At 35.1% G+C, this 14015-nt stretch overlaps 1 protein-coding gene across 1 annotated transcript in view; it reads left to right on the top strand.

Moving 5' to 3' along the window:
* Positions 1-1052: 1052 nt before the first annotated feature.
* The window catches only part of LOC132550677 (uncharacterized), a 31799-nt gene continuing 18836 nt past the window's right edge, over positions 1053-14015 (top strand). The window contains exons 1-2 of the mRNA XM_060214767.1: positions 1053-1182; positions 11082-11169. Coding sequence (XP_060070750.1) covers positions 1053-1182; positions 11082-11169 — 218 coding nt within the window. The remainder of the gene's footprint in view (positions 1183-11081; positions 11170-14015) is intronic.

Here is a 14015-nt window from a genome sequence, read left to right as displayed (position 1 = left end):
ACAGGAATTCAAGTCCCTTCCATGTGTTTCCATGGATACCGCTATTTCTGGTGTTTGTTTATTAAAAAATGACCACAACATTGTATGAATTTGTAAATCAGCTGATGAAATGTAAGTGAGACTGGAATTTATCACTGTAGGACGCTCTAGATCTGAAGTCTATTGCAATATACTCATCATCATTGTCTTGTAATTTTTGCCAATAAGAAACAGAAACATAAGACATAGACTGAAGGATGAATACTTTAATTGGTGTTCGAGTATAACTCAGGTAGGTGTGACAATTGTAAGTGAATAACCATAACGTAGAGCTTTAAAACTTGTTTATAAAATTGAATGTTACCGCATGTGTATTGTATTTTGTCATAACATCGTAGATGCAATGCGATTTACAATATTTCCCGTTCGCTGGTTTTCTGTAAGAAAATTACACTGATATACCCCTTTCATAGTTTTGTATATTATACATTTGTAACATAGCTTATTGTGACGTCACTTTAGATAATGAAATGACGTTACACTTCACAGGTGACATTATGACGTAACAATGTAGACAACAGATACAGAGCGGAAATGACATCACGCATGATGGAGAAATATCCATGTTTTACCATAATTGTCTTAAAAATCGTCACGTGACGGATTCGTTTCCATGTGATATGTTATTTAAGAAACTCGTCACATATTTAACAGTTGAGCTCGCTGAAATGAAAAATTCTCAAGACCCGTTTCACACCTTCACATACCAGATAAAATCTAGCGGAAGTTCTATATTTATCTATATTTGGATAGTTTTAAATAACAGGTATGTTTGGTAAAGCAGAATGCGATTACCCTTAAACTGATAATGCTGACAAAGGGACTCCGTAAAATGTATTTCTTGCCACAAGTAACAATTTATCGGTACATTTTATCAATTTCTTTTTATTTTCCAGCAATATTGGTAACCGTTGGCAGACATGGATAATCCATTGTCGTCGGAAGTAGACAAGAAGACGGTGCTGTAAAGGGATCATTGTTTCTGGTGTGAATTCGAAACTACGGGATTCAAGATGGCCGCCATCGTAGATCAGGTGATCGGCATCATCACCAAGCCGGCGTATAAAAGAAATGAGATCGAAATTGAAGCCATCCTACCATGGCTGCGGAAACGGAGTCTGCTGCTTCAGAATCTGGACCGAGGTTTGTACTTCCCCCTTACCACAAAAGTACTCAATTATTGAACCAGTGTTTTTGATCCCAAAGCATTTGCATATCACTATTTTTGTGCTAGTGGAGTATCACATCAAATTATGTCATTATAACACGATAATCTCAGGTATGGCCCTTTCTTTAGCAAGTGTACTTTTAATTAAGACACTATTCTGTATTAAGTGTAATGTTTATGGTTGATTGTAATGAGCTAGATCCTATATAGAAGGGTAGACTCTCACCACTCGGTCTGTAGTCCACCTGTAAAAGATGTTCTGTCTCTTCGTTCTTGTTGGTGCTTACGTTTAGGTTGTATACTGTGAAAATACTGCTGGTTAGAACAACAAAATATTTATTTATGATGTGCATTTAACATGTAGATTACTCTTAATTTTAACATACTTGTCACACAGTGTGTGGGAAGATATATTATTGTGTGTAGTTTTCAACATTGAGAATCAACACTTAAACAGTGACGGACAAAGTTTAGTACTGGAGTCCATTAATCATCGACCTAGACAGGAGAGATGTGAGAAGATAAGGACACTGTGTTTCTACACCGTGTCGAGGAAGATAACGTTTTTCTGATCATGATAACACGACTGATCCTGATTATTACTACCTACATGTATATACTACAACGGATACCGTAATTAACAACCCGCTTAATTAACAAAGAACACCGAAGAAACACGGCGATTAAAACGTTACCAATATGATTGACATACTGTAGAACACATATTTCAAGCGCTGAAATTTCGGATTGTATTCAATTAGCGGACAGCGATCTGTTGTTGAATAATGACCTAAATTCATAATTGTCGAAAAAATAAGTAATTATAAGAACAAATACGGTACGTCGATTTTCCAGGTCTGCGAGTTCATTGTGTGGTGTGTGAATTACATATGGTTTATAAACGTGGTGTGTGTGTCTTTGTTATGAGAGCGCAGTCTATAAGTGAGGTGTCATACAACTTAATCATCAAGATTTGATACAGTTCCATTGATTTTATTGAATTTCATTAAATTAAAAATTTCAACGACGTGTCTACAGCTGACACACCATTTGACCTTTAAGGAATATCTGAAGGGAGCACGTATTTTCCCACAGGCAGTATCCAAACGCATCGCTACTCCTCCGTAGGTGACTGTAGAACTATATTATCAAATAAAGAAAAGTATCTTATTTAATAATATTCAAAAGGGCTCCCGAAATGGTGTATTTAAAAAACCGATGACGACAATTTTCAACAGTGTGTGGAGAGCATACAAATGTTTTGGATTTTAAGAGACATATAAACTGAACTATGTTTGTTCCCACAGGAAGGAAGCCAAATATACAGTAGTTGGGCATATATAACAATAGCTTGTTGTTCAATAGACACATAGGCTATCTTTACAAATTGGCTCCCGAAGTCTTAGTGTCGATAGAAGTCGAGTGAAGTCTTAGTGTCAATAGAAGTAGAGCGAAGTCTTAGTGTCGATAGAAGTCGAGCGAAGTCTTAGTGTCAATAGAAGTCGAGCGAAGTCTTAGTGTCAATAGAAGTAGAGCGAAGTCTTAGTGTCGATAGAAGTCGAGCGAAGTCTTAGTGTCGATAGAAGTCGAGCGAAGTCTTAGTGTCAATAGAAGTAGAGCGAAGTCTTAGTGTCGAGAGCGAAGTCTTAGTGTCGATAGAAGTCGAGCGAAGTCTTAGTGTCAATAGAAGTAGAGCGAAGTCTTAGTGTCGATAGAAGTCGAGCGAAGTCTTATTGTCGATAGAAGTAGAGCGAAGTCTTAGTGTCGATAGAAGTAGAGCGAAGTCTTAGTGTCGATAGAAGTCGAGCGAAGTCTTAGTGTCGATAGAAGTAGAGCGAAGTCTTAGTGTCGATAGAAGTCGAGCGAAGTCTTAGTGTCGATAGAAGTCGAGGGATATTCGTTTTATAAACTCATACATGGTAATGATGTAATAAAATCTACATGTTACGTAAAACGGTTTAATCATCCTGTATTTTAGACAATTAATATAAAAAATATTTCTCCCAGGAGTCGATGGTAGACATTCTCAATTAATTTAAATGCCATATAAGGCTATCTTTCATTTGTGAATATCACTGATACTATGTATAAATATAGGGTTACATTTCGGCCCCCCCTATAGTCTTGCTGAATAGACGCGAGTTATAAATTGGATGTAATGGTCACACAATGGACAACATGTTAGAACTGATACCGTTTAAACACTGTTAAGAATATAGAACTCGAGAAAATCTTTTTGATATTTTTTTGGATAATGGATGGTACATGTACTGTAGAGAAGTGTGATCTGGAGTATTGTGATCATACCTAGAGGGTTATATATTGTATAATACAGTAAAAATCAATCTTTATCTAATCATTTGTTTTCGTGTTCAGCATCGAAAATGAATCTAGCTTTCCTATAAATTCATAAGCAAAGTCCATTACCCGAATGGAAGTGAAGTAATTTTGTACAAAGGCCGGAATATAAGATTTATTATTAAAATTAAACAGAAACCTTCCTCGTACCTATAATGTTAACATCTTACTACATAATACCGATGATATCAGAAGTCACAGATATTAGTTCTGTCATAGTGTAGACAGAGAAGTGAATTAGAAGAACTGGGGACAGGTATTCCCTACAAAATATTATATCTGGTGATATTTTATATAAAACGTCAATTGTTATACTAAATTTTGATATTATTTTACTGTTGGTGAAGAAGAAAGATTACGTAAGGCATGATAACTCACGGTTATCTCCCTTCGTACACGTCTGCAGCATTTCAGGAGCTATAGAAGACATTGAAAAGTAATGTTTTAACAAAACATTGATCATTTCGTTGGTGTATTACTTACCGTACTAAATGGACATTTAATCATCTGTAAGTAAAAAGAAGGAGAACACAGAGAAAAGTACTATCTATGAACATTGGGCTAATACTTCATTAGCTTCCGATGTGTACATAAAACTTTCTCATTTTATGGGACGAATTATAAAGAATAGGATTTGTTTTTTAAAGTCGATGACACGAGTCTTAGTCAACTTTTACCAGCTGTTCTATATAAGAAGTTTTCTATATTGTCATGTTAATATTGTGTGGTTCATTATTGTTTAAAGCCTGCACTGTTGGCGTCAGTCTTATACAACGTGCATATTCTAGGCTAATTATCTTCCATAAAGATATTGGTTACCATATTACACAAACCTTTTATACATAGACAACAGACGCTTCGTCGGTTTACCTGTTTAGGGACTGTCTCGGACTACAATAGGCAGGTACAATGTTTAGGGACTGTCTTGGACTACAATAGACAGGTACAATGTTTAGGTACTGTCTCAAACTACAATGGACAGGTACAATGTATAGGGACTGTCTCGGACTACAATAGACAGGTATAATATTTAGGTACTGTCTCGGACTACAATAGACAGGTACAATGTTTAGGTACTGTCTCGGACTACAATAGACAGGTACAATGTTTAGGTACTGTCTCGGACTACGATAGACAGGTACAATGTTTAGGTACTGTCTCGGACTACAATAGACAGGTACAATGTTTAGGTACTGTCTCGGACTACAATAGACAGGTACAATGTTTAGGTACTGTCTCGGACTACAATAGACAGGTACAATGTTTAGGTACTGTCTCGGACTACGATAGACAGGTACAATGTTTAGGTACTGTCTCGGACTACAATAGACAGGTACAATGTTTAGGTACTGTCTCGGACTACAATAGACAGGTACAATGTTTAGGTACTGTCTCGGACTACGATAGACAGGTACAATGTTTAGGTACTGTCTCGGACTACGATAGACAGGTAAAATGTTTAGGTACTGTCTCGGACTACGATAGACAGGTACAATGTTTAGGTACTGTCTCGGACTACGATAGACAGGTACAATGTTTAGGTACTGTCTCGGACTACGATAGACAGGTACAATGTTTAGGTACTGTCTCGGACTACGATAGACAGGTACAATGTTTAGGTACTGTCTCGGACTACAATAGACAGGTACAATGTTTAGGTACTGTCTCGGACTACAATAGACAGGTACAATGTTTAGGTACTGTCTCGGACTACGATAGACAGGTACAATGTTTAGGTACTGTCTCGGACTACAATAGACAGGTACAATGTTTAGGTACTGTCTCGGACTACAATAGACAGGTACAATGTTTAGGTACTGTCTCGGACTACAATAGACAGGTAAAATGTTTAGGTACTGTCTCGGACTACAATAGACAGGTACAATGTTTAGGTACTGTCTCGGACTACGATAGACAGGTACAATGTTTAGGTACTGTCTCGGACTACGATAGACAGGTACAATGTTTAGGTACTGTCTCGGACTACGATAGACAGGTACAATGTTAACATATAAGTATAATAACCTGTATCTAACTAAGCTGTATTATCAAATGTTTTGTGAGTAAAGCTGATTAGAATAGCAAGAGTGTAGGTACACCAGAAAGTATCCAGACACATCAATAAATTTGTACCCTTGTACAACAATACCTCTTTCAAATAAGTTACGAGGGATGATTGATAAGTTGTGAGCCTCATATTTAAGGGTTTGACTCTTGGCAGACATGTTATATTATTTTTTACCATAATCCCCTTCAGTATCTATACACATTTGCCAGCAATGCTTAAGGGCCTCTATGCCACTTTTAAAGACCTTTTCTTAACAGTTTAGAAAGCCATCCACTGCATGTATGACGTCCTCATCTGATCGAAAGTTGATACCAGAAATGGCCTAGTTTCCAATTTTGGAAATATATGAATGTCTTATAGTGCGAGTAACTGAACCTACGAGAATAACGCCAACTACCTCCACTTTACTAGATGTTGTCTTAACAAATAATATTAGTATTATCCAGAACACTGTTGTTCATCCTCCAATTTGCAGTGACCACTCAGTCGTATCTTTTGATGTTCTTTATTCAATATTTAAGCAAAAATCTTACATTAGTGAAAAGTATATTTTTCATGAAGCTGATATTGAGAGTATGAATACTGGGTTGGCATCAATTGATTGGAATACATTATCTAGTACTTTATCTGTGGTTGAATTGAACCAATATCTTATTGATTGTATTAATGATTTGATTTCTTGTTTCGTTCCTGTAAAAAAAGATTACTATTCGTCCAAATGATAAACCCTGGATGAACAGGGAGATTAAATTGAAAATTAGACAGCGTAACCGTGTTCATAAAAAAGCTAGATCTGGCTCATCTCAACAACACTGGGAAAACTACAGACAAAAAAGAAATGAAGTAATTGATCTAATAAGAAAAGCAAAGAAAACATATTATGAAAATCTAGAGAAATGTCTAAGTGATAAAACCCTTCCCCCAAGTAAGTGGTGGAAGATTGCCAACTCAGTATTCAAAACTAATAATAAATCAGTCTCATTGCCACCTTTAAATGATAATGGTTCATATATTAGTTATCCCTTTGCAAAAGCTGAATGTTTGAATACTTACTTTACTTCTATTTCTACTTCCTCTGCAAATCTTGAGCCTTTACCACCAGTTATACCTAATACTCATCTCATTTTGGACAATATTATTATTTCTGAACAAGATGTTAAAGATCAACTCTCTGTTCTTAATGACAAGAAACCACCGGGTCCAGATAAGCTTTCTCCAAAAATTATTAAAATGCTTGCTCCCTCTATTTATCTTCCTCTTACTATACTATTTAACAAAACCCTTGAGACTGGTACTATCCCCTCTCTTTGGAAATCTGCCAATGTAAGTGCTATTTACAAAGGAAAGGGTACTGAAAATCATGTTTCTAATTACAGACCTATCTCTGTAACTTCATGTTTCAGTAAAATTTTAGAAAAAATCATTTTTAAATATCTTTTTAATCATCTTTATGAATCGGAATTCATATCAAAACACCAATCTGGTTTTATACCAAAAGATTCGACTGTTAATCAACTGCTTTTCATATATCACACAATAATAAGTAATTTAGATACTAACAAAGAATTAAGATTTATTTTTTGTGATATAAGTAAGGCGTTTGATAGGGTCTGGCATGAGGGTCTGTTGTATAAACTTGAATCATATGGTATAAAAGGTAATGTTATCAATTGGTTTAAAAACTATCTTTCAGACAGGAAACAAAGGGTTGTAGTTGATGGTTTTGCCTCTACTTTTAAACATGTTCATGCAGGAGTTCCTCAAGGATCAGTCCTAGGGCCTTTCCTTTTTCTTTTATACATAAATGATATCACTAGCTGTGTAACTAGCTGCATAAAATTATTTGCCGATGACACATCACTTTTTAGAATAGTTAATACTAACCCTATAGAAGAAGCAGAAATACTGAGTGATGATCTTAATGATATCAATAATTGGTCTAGACAATGGGATATTAAATTCAATGCAGCTAAAACAGAATCTGTAGTATTTTCTAGAAGGTCTGAACCAGATCATCCTGATATTTTTTTCAATAATGAGCTTGTTTCAGTGTCAACTTTTCATAAACACCTTGGTCTCTTTTTTAGTAGTGATGGCAAATGGAATAAACATATTGATTACATATACAAGAAGGCAAACCAAAAAATGAATATTTTACGGCTATTGAAGAATAAAATTGACAGAAAATCTCTTACAGTACTTTATATATCCCATATTAGACCAATTCTTGAATATGCTGATACTGTTTGGGATAACTGTCCAGAATATGCCAAGAACCTATTAGAATCAATCAATCTTGAGGCAGCAAGGATTATAACTGGGTTACGCAGAGGTACCTCCAATGAAAAACTGTATTCAGAGCTAGGCTGGGTATCCTTAGATGACAGAAGGAAAAAACATAAAATGACTTTGATGTACAAGATCTTAAACAAAGAATCGCCAGACTATCTATATGATATTGTACAACCCTATTTAAATATTCCTAATGAATCTAGATACCAACTCAGAAATAATAGAATTTTTAATGAACCTTTTTGTCGCACTCTTTGCTATAACAAAAGTTTTTTTCCGAATATGATCTGTGAATTCAATAAAATAAGTGACTCTCTGGTTGACATTCACTCCATTGGCCAATTCAAAAAATTCCTTGATAGGGTATTAAACTTATATGTAAATAATAATGCTGATGTCAGTGTTGTCTTTAAAGAATATGGACAAAGAAAATACAACATTATCCTCTGTCAGCTAAGGAACTCAGCTAGCTCTCTTAACTTTGATCTGCATAATGACCACTTACTAGATTACCCCATATGTGCTTGTGGTGCACCACTTGAAACAGTACAACACTTTTTCTTTGACTGTCCAAGATATATAAACTTTAGATCAGATTTGTATCATTGTCTATATCAACATGATCATCCACACTATGAATTAGAGATTATTCTTAATGGCTGTCATGATTGTGATACTAATACCAATAAATTAATATTACATTCTGTAACTACCTATATAATTGATACCAAAAGATTCTCCTAAATGCAGCCCACTAGCTCATGGCTTCCGTAATTATAACTTAAACCATTTATTGTTTTGCTAGAATATTGAAGAGTTCTGATAATCTGGTTTAATATCTCAAAACGATTCATAAAAAGGGATATAACTCACTAGTAATTCTAGAACAGAAAATCCTTTATATTTGGGAAAAATAATTCTATTCAACAATAATGCACATACAGGTATACTTGCCTCTCCATTGGACGGGAAGAGGGTCAACTTTACTACCATGGACTCTTATGACCCAAATCCTGTCTCTATGGAGGAACAAGTATACCAAATATGCATTTATTTAATTTAACAACTACTAAATTCTACAGATTGGATTATCTTATATTTTTTTTTACTAATTATGTCTAGTTACCAAAATGAATAAGAGTTATCTCCCTTACAGTCATTAATTACATAAAACTCAGTAGTTGTCTGTCTGTCTATCTGTCTGTCTGTCTCTGTCTATCTGTCTGTCTGTCTGCATGCATGCATGTATGTATGTATGTATGTATGTAGGTTGTATATGCTTTGTATGAAAGTGTGCTAAAGACTGATGTCTGTATACATGTTTATTCTATTCTATAACTGTCTGACCACCTGTGTTGTCTTCGGAGAGGACTTATATAGGCTTATGCCTGCTGTCCGATCCTATTAATGCAATTTGTTTTTGTATTAATAAAATATTTTGAAACTTAGTGCGAGATCAGGTGAATAAGGCAGATGTGCAATCAATTCAAAGCCACAATCGTTAATGGCAGCCATGGCAATGACATCATACTTGTGAATAGAGGCATCGTCCTGGTGGAACATCACACCTTTACTGAGCTTTTCGCTGTGCTTGAGTTTGATATTTTCTCTTATTTGTCTTAGAAGTGATGCATGATATGTGCCATTGATTGTTTGACCCTTTTGCAGATTATCTGATATAAGAATATCATCAGCATCCCATAAAACCTTTCCAGCTTTTCTTTGCCGTCTTTGTTGTTTGGCTTCTGGGGTGAAATGATGGACATGTTTCGTCCATAGTCACAAACCTCTGTTTCCTGCGACTTCCAAACTGTACTGGCTATATATCTCTGAATCCTGGAGATGGACCACTGACAGACCTTCCAGGACGGGCGTCATTCCAAAGGCTTGGCCTGCCACTCTTAAATTCCGCCACCACTTTTTCACTGTAGCATATGAAGGGGCATCATTTCTTAGTGTTGCTACCATATCTGTATAGTGCTAGACCTTTCTTATGCAAATTTTGAATTACTGCTTTTCAGCGATTTTGTTCAATTTGCAAAAGCCTTGTTTATTTTAGAGTGCTACCTCTCCAACATTAACTGACCAAATCACACCAGTCTACGGGTATACAGCCTTAAATAGTCAGGGAATAATAGAGTTGAAAAAGGACATCCCTGCTTAACCTCTTAAATACAATGATCACAACTTATCATTCAGTACTCGACTCTATTTTTTTTCTACACGAATGACTGATTTGGTTTTGTCTCGCATTGTCATGTGTTCATGTTGCTTTCCATTCCTACAGTGTTGATACTTTGTCTGCTGTATGTAAAACATCTCAGTGAAGAGCGACTTGTACATGAATCAGTTCCATGCTTGATGAAGTATTCAGTTGTATACGTCCTAGTTCTTTTTATCTGACTGTTGTCTTCATACAAGGACAATCGTCATTAGCCAGAAGCTTTTAAGAAACAATTGTTTCACTTTAATAGATTTAATTTATTTACAGACAAACAAATCCCGATTTATACCCCCAATCAACGAAGTATGTCCTTTTGTGTGAAAGCATCATGTCGTACTCGAACACATCGATATCCAGATGAAGCCAGCTCACCAAACCATTGAATTTGCTTGATATGAAATATTTTTTAAAATGTTACTAATTGTAATTTGTAGGTTGAGTTAGTTCTGTTCTGTTCGCTTTGTTCCACAAAAAACCGCATTATTTACTTTGGTAAACTACTGCTTGAACAGGTAAACAGACATTATTTGTTCGCCTGAAATTAATGGACGTTTTCATCATCGTTCTTCGATTTTAACCAATCACCATTGTGTCGTTGAATTGAATGCCACACGTCAAATCATTACTACAATATATTGGTTAGACTGACGAACTATTTAGAGTCGAAAACTTAATAGCGAGACATGATCATTAATATAAAAGCGACACCACTCGTATCGTATCAACAGTGAATTTTAGTTAAAGCCTTTATGGCAAATGTAACAATGAAATTGAATCACTTAAAAGATTGTGTAGAAAGGATTTAAATACCCGGGAAAGTCAATAACCCTAGTCAGCCTGAGATATCTATCACTGGTATTGTCGCTCGAGCTGTGTCAGACAATAGGCATGTTTTTAATCGTAAATATCAATATTGTCATGTGTTTTTACAGGAGTTTTACAAGATATCATGAAGAACTGTACCTACCAAGCTTGTGAGAGGGACGAAATAATCATTCGACAGGGAGAGAAGGGTGACAGGTGAGAGTTTTATTTATAGATATCATATAACATCTATCTATATAGGAGTAAATTGTGATAAAGGATGAGATCGTCTATAGACAAGTAATGATTTAGGCTTCAAATATTATGTCTTAATATATATTGAAACTCGATATATGCAAAGTCAAATCAGATCAAAAATAACATAAGTATAGAGAAAGTAATGTTTCAACTGATTAATACGTGTTTCTTTACTCCTCGAGTTCGGAATGTTTCACTGTAACATGTAGGAAGATGATATTTACACGGATGGCTATCTGACAACCTTTTATAGTCTGTTATACTATATATAATGCTACAGTCTTTTTCGTGTATCTCTATTGTCGTGGTTATAATATATTTATTCCAGAGCTTGTGCCTATTGCTATATTTGTTTTATAAATAATGTGCATTTTACTTGACTTATGGGTAAATTTCGTTCTGTATGTTTGATGGATACAACCAGGTGTGATTATTAGGTGATGTTACAGTAGGGTCAAAAGACACACGGTTTTAATTTCTAAAACAAAGGCAATGCTACATGTCTTTCCCTTGATCGTGGCCGAGTTCTGTAAACATGACATTCTGTGGTAATATCATGACACGTATAGCGTGTGGATCCACAGTGTTTAATATCTATGATACCATAAAAGCATGTTTAATATGAAGTACAACACAACAGTATATACTTTGAACACGTTTGTCTGTGAAACTGCATTCTGATCCCCAGAGTTACTTCCCTTCATTTCACTCAGTATAGTATAGCGTGATGGGGGCCGAGAATGGTGAAACTCAGAAATTTAGCTTATTAAAGTTTTAAATAAAATCATAGTTCTTCCTGTAAAACCGTAACACCGTGTGTAGTGTCTTAAATAAATACGTATGACGTGTATATTTATATTCACGGACACCTGTTTTAAATACCTATATCTGATTAATAATGTTGACTATCGAGTTTAGCATGAGGTTATTTCTACTAACATGTGTAAGTGTCACATCGGGTCAGGATTCATACATACAATAATACACGTGTCGGTATTGAATTATACACCAAGAAAGTAGACAAACTCCGAACAGTCTATCAAATTTAGAAGAATCTGTCCACGAATCTGTACGACACACTGGTAAATGTGAGAAGATAAAAAACTCCCATTACATTTAATACTTTATCATTACGATTTTGACGTGCCTTAGAAAGACTAAATGGTTGTATAATACAGTTTACGTCATTATCAGACCTTAGTATCATTGACGAGTTCTAGAAAGACGAAACAACCATGTGATATAGTTTAATTTATTATTAGACCTTAGCTTCTAGAAAGGCAAAAGAACTGCATAATACAGTTTGATTGATTAAAAAAGCATGTTTGTATTTGTCAGTATAGCTATGTCTTTTTTACTATAAAAAGTTTCTTGATAAACCAGCAAAAGACACATGTCTACCGTACAGTAGAAAGGTCAGTGACACGTATTTGTCATTAGGAAGATGAAATTTCCGAAGTGTTTAAATGGTTCTAGTTGTGATCTATGTGGTCATTACATTGGTGTGTGGTCCACTGCTCAACATTCAGTTGACGCCCTGTTTTAAATGTGAAATTTTAAAAATGTCTTCTCGAACCAAACGGATTCTAACCCTATGTCAGCGATCCTTCATTAATCACACTCTTTATAGCATTTTCTTTACCGACAATCGAGGCAGATAAACGCGTTTGTACAAAGCAGAAACGGAATGAATGTAGATTGAAGGAATTAATTTGAATTTCTGCTTAAAAACGTAAAGGTTTTTAACCATTCATATATCTAAATATCTTATTTGTTGTTGACAATGACTTCAGTTTAAATTCCATGTGATTACATTCCAATGTGAATATCGTGTCAGGTTTTAATCGATTTTGTAAAACATAGACCTACATCCACATGACATCGACAGGTCTAGATTTACAGGTAACTTTCCGTTGATAAATGCTTTGTATTAGATGATGTATGGAAATCTAAATCACACAGAAGGCAAACACTTTTAATTAGAATATTTTGAAGGAAACAAATTCGATCACAGACTTACACAGTTACAATCTAATACTGATAATTCTATATGTTTAATTTTGTGTGGATTCTCAGTGGGTCGTCTTATTTCTATCGAGGGTAAAGTAATGATAATTAAACACCTGCCACCGAGATCACGGGTATTTACACGCGTCCTTTACTTCTAAAATAGAGGTATACTGGTGTATTCGTTATCGATATTGTCAGGGTACTTAAACATTTAATCTCTGTATTGTTGAGGTTGTAAAATATCACATAATCAGTAAACTACAATATACTAAATTATCCACGATACCTTAATTTCATATTCGAGTTATTTCAGAAACTAAAATTGGAGAAATTATATGTGAATCGGAACTCAGCAGTGACATAGGGTATAAAATGGGAGTTATGAATCGAATGACTAAGTTACCTTCATAATTAATCTAACGCAATCTTTAGAGTACCTTTTTGACATTTTATTTCGGAGTAATTGAATAATACTGTAGGACATGTCACACATGTCGTTATAATGCTAGCTGTACTATGTAGTATTCATTGAGGGATATTCTGAAGATTTACGTCACATGTCGTTATAATGCTAGCTGTGCTATGTAGTATTCATTGAGGGATATTCTGTAGATTTACGTCACACGTCGTTATAATGCTAGCTGTGCTATGTAGTATTCATTGAGGGATATTCTGCAGATTTACGTCACATGTCGTTATAATGCTAGCTGTGCTATGTAGTATTCATTGAGGGATATTCTGTAGATTTACGTCACACGTCGTTATAATGCTAGCTGTACTATGTAGTATTCATT

Source organism: Ylistrum balloti, unplaced genomic scaffold, assembly GCF_031769215.1.
Source record: "Ylistrum balloti isolate Yb309-2 unplaced genomic scaffold, AGI_CSIRO_Ybal_v1 Utg370138, whole genome shotgun sequence".
In the NCBI taxonomy this organism is placed as follows: Eukaryota; Metazoa; Mollusca; class Bivalvia; order Pectinida; family Pectinidae; genus Ylistrum; species Ylistrum balloti.
Note: the sequence above shows the minus strand (reverse complement) of the source record. Positions and strands in the feature narration are given on the sequence as shown.